Raw genomic sequence first — 9,308 nt, 5'->3', positions numbered from 1 at the left:
TGTGAGAGTAATCTGACCTTTCAACCTTTGAATTGTTTTTTAAACATCTAAAGGATCAGAAGCTATTTAAACCCTATAAAAACATTTGCCATGATTGAGGGAGAGAGGAGAAAAAAGTGACGGTGTTTATTTGAGGTTATTATTTTTTAGATCAGTCACACTCTGTGTCTCTGTGAATCTTCATAATGGCAAAAGTCAACTGTGTGATATCATGTTAATGTAGACTTGAATACTTATTCATCAAATCATGACTTTTCAAATGCTTAAAGCTGCTGAAAATATTTACCCACAGTTTTATTTATGTCACATTTATGAGATTAGAGCTTCTGTAATCAGTGCTACCAGACTGATTCCTGGGATGTCAGGACTTTCATATGAAGAAAGACTGGATAGACTCGGCTTGTACTCGCTAGAATTTAGGAGATTGAGGGAGGATCTTATAAAAACTTACAAAATTCTTAAGGGGTTGGACAGGCTAGATGCAGGAAGATTGTTCCCGATGTTGGGGAAGTCCAGGACAAGGGGTCACAGTTTGAGGATAGAGGGGAAATCCTTTAGGACCTAGATGAGAAAAACATTTTTCACACAGAGAGGGGTGAATCTCTGGAACTCTCTGCCACAGAAGGTAGTTGAGGCCAGTTCATTGGCTGTATTTAAGAGGGAGTTAGATGTGGCCCTTGTGGCTAAAGGGATCAGGGGGTATGGAGAGAAGGCAGGTACAGGATACTGAGTTGGATGATCAGCTATGATCATATTGAATGGCAGTGCAGGCTCGAAGGGCCGAATGGCCGAATGGCCTACTCCTGCACCTATTTTCTATGTTTCTATGTAATTCCCAGAGATGGTAGATGATGCAATGTTAAGAATCCCTGGGGATGTTCCATTTTAAAAACAGCAGATTAGAGGAGCACACTGAAATCAGTAGAAACAAACACACATCTAATGTCACTTTTCTGCCCAGCTGCCAGCACATCAGTATCATTCCAAAGTCCTCCAATTTCTTCCTCAATATCTTAAACATGGTTGCTATATTAAAGTCTAAATCATGACTATATCCACCACCAATGACTATCCCCAAGTCCCAAAGGGCCGGTGATAATAGTTTTCCAATAACAAAATCATTGTTAACTGTTGTTGTTGGCTTTCTGGCACTAAATTAATCATCATTTTCACATCGATTTTTATTTTTCTGTCATGAGAGACTTCATGGTTTGCTTTGTTAAATTTCAAGTAGGGTAGAGCAAATATATTATTGTTGTTAATTCTTGTTACCTCCTCAAATTTTTTTCATTCAGGGAAATTAAACATGATGATTCATAAGAAGTGAATGTTGACTATCCCCGACTAAAACGTGCCTCTTAAAATACAACTTATTTTATCTTTGACAAAAATATATTGTGAAAGATAGACACAAAGTGCTGGAGTAACTCAGAGGGTCAGGCAGCATCTGTGGACAAAATGGATGGGTAACGTTTAAGGTTGGGACCTTTCTTGAAGAAAATTTACCATCTGAAAAGTCACCCATCCTTTTTCTCCAGAGATGTTGCCTGACCTGCTGTGCTACTCCAGCATTTTGTGTCTGTGTTCAGTATAAACCTGCATCTGCAGATCTTAGTTTCCACTTTTTCATCGTCATTGTTCTGGTCAACTCACAATACATCTTCTCTGAGCACCAGCTGAAAGGAAAATGGAAAAATATGGTCAGAACCTTAGCCATTTCCTCCCATGAATTTTTCTGATGTCACTACAGCCCCTCGCCACATTGTATAAATTCTCTCGCATTTTGCTTCCACACATTAGAAGCATCTCACACCAAAGGGGAAGTAACAGCGTTGATAGCAAAATGTTTCGCAAAGGTTCTCTCACGGTCTTCTCAGTCTTTGTTCTGTGCCTTGTACTTACAGAGGGTAAGATCTTTTTTTCATTGTTCTAATGTTCAACATCCTGCATATTTCTTTATTTTGAATATCTTTACTTACTCCATCTTTTAATTGTTATTATTGGTGTGTATTAACTTTTTTGTCAATGATTAGTGATGTACAGCACTTTGTTGCAACTATGATTGTTTTTAAAGTGCTCTATAAATAAAATTATTATTATTATTATTATTATTTAACCCAAACTATGCTATCACATCGACTATTATACAGATGCTGTTTAATTGAATATCAATTATTACATTATTGTTGGAAGATTGACATATTATTCTTTCCAGTTGCAGCTCTAAGTCGCCTGACTCCACAAAAGCGTTGCAAATGTACTGACATAATAGACAGATTGCAACGAGGCATGAAAATCAGCAATATCAAAATTTTCTTCAAGCAACCATATTGTCCAAAAAATGAAATCATGTAAGTTAAAATCTTTCTATTACATCTTAATATTTCTGATCGTAGATTAAGGTGAAGTTAGCTTTGATTTTAATTGTATTTCATTTCCTCAGTGTCAACTTGAAAGATGGGACAAAACTTTGCTTGAACCCTGCTGCAGCAAGAGGGAAACATTTGATTGCTTCTATGAAAAAGGTAAATATGCACCAAGTTAAACACTTGAAGAGTAGCATTGCTATGCAAAGGTTTCGTACAAAATGGGGACCCTTAGATCGGTTATGTCGGAACCATCTAGGTGAAATAAGCTAAACTAACACAGAAGATTATGTGTAGGAAGGAACTGCAGATGCTGGTTTAAACCGAAGATAGACACAAAAAGTTAGAATAATTCAGCGGGACAGGCAGCATCTCTGGAGAGCAAGAATGGGTGACGTTTCGGGTCGAGACCCTTCTTCAGACTGGTTAGGGATAAGGGAAACGAGAGATATAGACGGTGATGTGGAGAAATAAAGAACAATGAATGAAAGATATGCAAATAAGTAACGATGATAAATGAGAATATGTCTAGGAAGGAACTGCAGATGCTGGTTTAAACCGAAGATAGACACAAAAAGCACAAAAAACTCATTGTGACAGGCAGCATCTCTGTAGAGGAGGAATGGGTGACGTTTTGGATCGAGACCCTTCTTCAGACTGAAGCTTTTTGTGTCCATCTACAGAAGATCATGTAATTTTTAACGTGATTTACTTCCAGAACCAATTATAGAATCATGGAATAGTACAGCACAGAAACAAGCCCTTTCAGCCCAACGCATGCCAACTTTAATACCTATCTACTCTAATCCATTTTGCCTGCATTAGACCCTTGCGCCTCTATGCTTCACTTATCTATGAACTGTCCACCCTAACATTCCTATAACATGTTCATGTTTTCCACAGCCATTTCCATCTGTTCATCATTCACTTAAATTAGGCCACATTGATAAAAATGGTTTGCTTATGCTCATTAGACATTTATCAAAAAGCATACAGAAATAAAGATTTGGAGGGGTTTTACTCAGAGAGCGATGAGCATCTGGAATACATTCTAGGGGTGGCACAGTGGCACATTATTCTTGTGGAACAGTGCTGCCTCTTTAAATTCCCCTCTAACATTTAGCGAGAGGATGAGAACGTGGGATAACAGAAAAAATGGTGTGAACGTGTAATTGATGGTCGGCATGGATTCAGTGGGTTGAAGGGCCTGTTTCCATGGCATATCTCTAAACTAAACACAGTCAGAGAGAGTGGTGGAAGCTGTCACTGATAGCATTTAAGAAGAATACTTGAATGGCCTGGGCTATGGCCAAAGGCTGGATAATGGGATTAATATGGTTAGGTACCCACTCGTTGGAATAGATGTAGAGGGCCGAATGGCCAGTTCCCATGCTGAATGGCTATGGCTACGTTGTGAAATGGTACAGAACCAGTTCATCAAGCCTATTTCGATGGGATTTAAATTGAGTAACTCACAGATTGGAATTTCAGTTGTAAAATTTGCTTGTCTCTATCCTTTCAAGAGTCAAGAGGTTTATTGTCATGTGTCCCTGACAGGACAATGAAATTCTTGCTTTGCTTCAGCACAACAGAACATAGTAGGCATTGACTACAAAACAGTCCAGTGTGTCCATATACCATTATATACGTAAATACACACATGAATAAATAAACTGAACTAATAATTTAAAAAGTAAATGACACTAAAATGCTTTACCTCTTCTCAGAATATGGAATAATACAGGAAAATGAAGGCTTAAGCAAACAGTTGAACTGAACAATGGATTGTCCTGCTGTCTGAACAGGACTATGTTTCACAGAACTGCAAAATACAGCATTTGATCTTTGGTGAAGCAAAGCTTCAATATCTGCTTTCAATTCTTCTTTATGTATTTTATAAAGTGACCTGTCTGTAACAGGCATAAATACTGTCAGCTTAGTATTCTTTACGTGTAATTGTAATAAGGATTATCTGGATATTAAGCCAGTCATATGTCCCAATGCTTGATTTATTTTAATTTATCATTTTGGTGTCATAATTAAATCAACACTGATTCTAATGCAAATAAGCTATTTTTGATCATGAGATACAATAAAATTACATTCCTGTTATAAGGCTAATCAACAAAATTTTCAGTTTACTGTTGATTTTCTATCAATTTGATTTGTTTCTGCTTTTATATTTCAATGTCCATGAAAACCAGTAATATTTTTATATTACGTCACTTACACTTGGAATTTATGTAAGCTTATGACATGCAAATTTTAAAATTGTTGTAATGTTTATTTGTATTAAAAGCTGCAATTACAAGATTGCTAATTGTTTATGTTGCCTTCTTTTATTAAGTACACAACCATCCAAAGTTAACAAGTGCAGGATTCATTAAGGTTCTTTTCAATTAAAATAGAATGATGTGACTATATCCCAGAGAAGGGGAATCAAGAACCAGAGGGCATAGGTTTAAGGTGAGGCGGGGGGAAAGATTTTAAGGAATCTGAGGGGTAACTTTTTCACACAAAGTAGTGGGTGTATGGAACGAGCTGCCAGAGGAGGGAGTTCAGGCAGTGACTATCGCAATGCTGTAGAAGCAATTAGACAGGTACATGGATAGAATAGGTTTAAAGGGATATGGGCCAAATGCAGGCAAGTGGGACTAGTGTAGATGGGACATGTTGGTTGGTGTGGGCAAGTTGGGCTGAAGGGCCTGTTTCCACACTGTATGACTATGATTCTATAATTCAATGGAGAGAGAAGGAACTGCAGATGCTGGAATCTTGAGCAAAACAAAGTTTTGGAGGATTCCAAACGAAAATATCATTTGTCCATTCACTCCACAGACGCTGCCCAACCTGCCGAGTTTTTTAAGCACTTTGTGTTTTGCTCTTTTCGGAACATATTGGGCTTCATTTGAACCAGCACAATAAGTAAATAGATTAAAGGGGGGGATCTTGTAAATTACCGATGGAAAGGTCTGGTAGATTTCAATTCCAATTGTAAAGGGGGTGTCCCACTTTCACCACCTAATTCACAACTTTTTTCACTCGTGGACATTTTTCATCATGCTAGAAAAAACGCCCTGACTACCTACGACTAGCATCATGGCCTGCTATGACCTACCTACGACCTTGTGATGACCATGCTGCGAGTATGCGTCAAGGGCAAACTCGGTAGAGGTCGTGAATTAGGTCGTGAAAGTGGGACAGGGCCTTTACAATTGAGTTTTAGGAAATAAAATCTACTATGGGGCAACAAACAAATTGCCAATAAAACATTGTTTCCAGTGATGGCAAACAAATGAGTAAATAAGAGGTTCCAAACAGAATTCAGCTGTAATAGCTGATTGTGATCAGTATCGCAGCCTCACTAAAAAGGCTGATTTGATAAATGGGATCCCAATAAAGTCTTTCGGAATTGATCTAAGTTGCATTCAAAGAATATCATAAGGATTAATGTGAATCGGACCAATTAATGCAAATGTAAAAATAAAGGCTAATTTTCCAGTGTTTCACTACTAGAAATGACATTTTCCTAGCAAAGCATTAAATTGAGGCCTTTTGGCACCTAAAATGGGGTACAAGATCATGTGTCACTATTTCCTAGAGGGATAAGGCAGTTATACCTGGTGTTGGGTCCAATATCTATCCCTCAATCAAGATCAGCGAATCATTTGTTTATTATCACCCTGCTGTTTGTGAAGCTTGCTCTGTGCAAATTTTTTTAACCAAAAATAAATGTAATCAATTATTAGAAGAATAATATGAACATTAAAAACAGTACCAACAAATCCACCACCATAGTACAGAGTAAATCAGATATTCTTAAATATACTGAGTAGTAAACATTTATGTTACAATCCTTGTCAAGGATAGATTCAAACTCCCGCGGTGCCCAGAGATCCTGGTAATCCCTCAGGATGCTCCTGGACCACGCGTAGACCCTTTCTAAAACAACCCGGGCGCAGATGTATACCCGGAAAAGGGACAGGCAGCCAGCTTGGCCAGGACTAGGAGCAATCCAACCAGGACATCTTCAGCTCCACCCTCTCCCCTGGGTGACCAAAGATGAGGATAGCAGGTTTGACACATACAGTACATGCAAGCTGTGGCAGGGCCTTATCACTGTCAACTAATCTGTGGAGTATGTTGGGAAGGCAGATGGTACGTTAGCCTTTAATGCAAATGTGTTGGATTACAATAGTAAGGCTCAGTGAGATTGTATTAGAGTGTCAGCAATACCTCATTATGAATAATGTATGCAGCCTCTGCCGCGAGAGTCAGTGGAATCTGGATTCGTAAAGTTGATTTCTGCAATGATGATACAGGAAGAGGCTGAGTAAGTTTAGCCTGAATTTACTGGGAATTTAGGAGGTGAACATTTTGAGACGCGTAAAATTCCTAAAGGGATTGACAAGAATACAAGGCTATTTCTTTGGGCTAGAGTACAGAAATAAGGAGTCAGAGTCATCCAGCGCAGAAACAGGCCCTTCTGCCAACTCATCCATGCTGACCAAGATACCCCTTCTAAGCTAGTCCCATTTGCCTGCATATCTTCTTATTACAGTGTTGACTGAGTATTATGTGTAAACTAGACTAAGTGGGACCCGTTGGGTCCCAGTCACATGGGAGGCCTGGTCCTCCCAAACGCAACCCATTCCCCAACACAATATTCCACCACTCACCCGTTCCCCCAATGCAACCCGTTCCCCCAAAGCAATGTTCCACCACTCTGGCGAGGGGGTGTGGGAGAAGGGGGGTTGTGGGGGAGGGGGTGGTGTGTGGGGAGGGGGCAGTGTGGGGGGGGTGGGGGAGTGCATGTTGTGGGTTAGGGGTGTGTGGGGGAGGGGGGTATGGGGGAGGGGGGAGGGGGTGTGTGTGTGTGGGGGTAGGGGTAGGGGAGGATGGTCTGTGGACTCAGCGGCTCCAGCTCTGACCGCACTCACCAGCTGCAGGTCCTGGCTCCAGACTCAATCATCGGCTCGAAGACCCGGCGCCTGTCGCACTCAGTGGCTCCCAGCCCCAGCTGCACTTGGCTCTTCGTGGTGGTCGCCGGCCCCGCCCGCGAACACAGAAGCCCGCGAACACGCGGGAATGGGGATGGGGGTGGTGGTGGTCACAGCAAACGCAATTCACCCCGCACCTTCAGCCTCACGCACAGCTCCCGGTCCCACTCCAACTTCACTCAGAGGCTTCCGGTTCAACTTGCTCTCTGCCCGCATGCAGTTCACAGACTCAGTCCCGCCTCCGAGACTTTTTCTCCGCGGGTGCCGGAAGGTGCGTTACCTTTATGGTGACTGACAGCCAATCTGCTGATCACACGAATTTTTAAAGTCATAACTTTTTTATTATTTCGCCGATCGGAAAAAACCTTGTGGTGGTTGGAGGGGAGGACGGTGAGTAAGATGGCGGGAAAAAATCATGGCGATATGGGTAGCGTTTTTCCTAAAATGTATTTAAAATGTAGACAGGAAGTGGTCAAGATCAGACTTTTAGTAATAGTATAGAAGTTATCTGTTGTGTTGCTGCAAGTAAGAAGTTCATACTTCATTGTTCCATTTTGGGACATGACAATAAAACACTCTTGACTCTTGAACCCCCCGTATCCATTTACCTGTCCAAGTGTTTTTGAAATGTTGTTTAAATGCTTGCATCAACTATGTCCTCTTGCAGCTTGTTCCAAATACCCACCACTCTGAGTAAAAAAAGATACCCCTCAGGTTTGTATTATATCTTGCCTCACCTTAAACCTATATCCTCTGTTTTTTAATTTCCCTCCCTTGGTAGAAGACTGTGCATTCACCCTTTCTATTCCCCTCATGATTTTATACACGTTTATAAGCTCACTGCTCGAGTGCTGTTTGGAATTGAGGTAAGTGGAAATTTAATTGTGTAATGGGCTGTAGAGGGTTCTTCAGAGGGTTCATTGCACATATTTCATGACTGAGATGGAACGATTTTTGAACACCAAGGGAATACGACAGTTCGGAGGTGGATGGGAAGGGGACCCGAGACATGGGATCCATCATGATTGCAACGCAGAGGAGCATTCTTAAGAGGCTATGTAGCTTGCTCCTTTTGCTCCTTATGTTCTTATCACAGGTCCTACCCTGAGAAATGTACGCGTTAGAAAAGCCAATTGCCCAGTAATATATTTAAATATAATCATAGGACTAATATAAACATATATTAGTATGAAAACCCACGCAGGTCCCGGGGAGAAGGTACAAACTCCATACAGACAGCATCCGTAGTCAAGATCGAACCAAGGTCACTGGCGCTGCACCACTGTGCCGCCCCCAAGGGCAGGCATCTTTTTTCACTCAGAGTGGTGAGGGTATGGAAAGAGCTATCAGATAACATATTAAGGCACATACTTAAACAGCATTTCAACATTTAATGTTCTTATTTTTTTATTTTATACATTATAATTTATATAACCGAAAATCATTTTTACTACCATTTATATAATCAATAAAAATAATGTTCAATTGTATTGAGTTTGGTGTTTTAACTCCATGAGTCTGTGTAGCAGATCACCATTGCCCCCTGGCTGTCAACATCAACAATTAACCAATAATTTAATGCTAACCGATTATCCAGCAAATCTTAAAATGTATGGAATGTTCTTTCAATTTAGGGTTATACACCTTTTGGTTAAAATCCTGCATTTGGTGTTTTAGTTCAAAATCTTGTACAAAACTGCTTTTCAAAGAAAATGAAACTTAAATCAGCAGATATACATTATATTCCTTTGCAATACATTTTCAAAATAATGATAAACTTAAAGCGACATTTGAATAGTTTATAAATCAAATGTATCTATTATGAATATCATATGTATACATTTATAAACTAAGCTCATAACTAATCTGCAAATATTTTTTGCATTTGTATTCTCTACATAACAATACATCTGATACACCAATATTTCCTTCTGATAGAGAA

At 39.9% G+C, this 9,308-nt stretch overlaps 1 protein-coding gene across 2 annotated transcripts; it reads left to right on the top strand.

Moving 5' to 3' along the window:
- The first annotated feature begins 1,804 nt into the window (after nucleotides 1-1,804).
- Nucleotides 1,805-4,677, top strand: LOC116978743 (interleukin-8-like). 2 transcript variants are annotated; one of them, XM_033030051.1, is made up of 4 exons: nucleotides 1,805-1,907; nucleotides 2,216-2,351; nucleotides 2,444-2,522; nucleotides 4,109-4,677. In XM_033030051.1, the coding sequence occupies exons 1-4, from the start codon at nucleotides 1,844-1,846 to the stop codon at nucleotides 4,124-4,126; spliced, it is 297 nt and encodes a 98-aa protein (XP_032885942.1). In that variant the 5' UTR covers nucleotides 1,805-1,843; the 3' UTR covers nucleotides 4,127-4,677. The 2 variants fall into 2 exon arrangements, with proteins under 2 accessions (XP_032885942.1, XP_032885941.1); XM_033030050.1 differs by having other exon boundaries at nucleotides 2,444-2,525; nucleotides 4,111-4,677.
- Nucleotides 4,678-9,308: the final 4,631 nt, after the last annotated feature.

The sequence above is a fragment of the Amblyraja radiata genome, chromosome 11 (genome assembly GCF_010909765.2).
Source record: "Amblyraja radiata isolate CabotCenter1 chromosome 11, sAmbRad1.1.pri, whole genome shotgun sequence".
NCBI lineage: Eukaryota > Metazoa > Chordata > Chondrichthyes > Rajiformes > Rajidae > Amblyraja > Amblyraja radiata.
The sequence above is the reverse complement of the archived record's forward strand: the minus strand, read 5'-3'. Positions and strand labels throughout refer to the sequence as shown.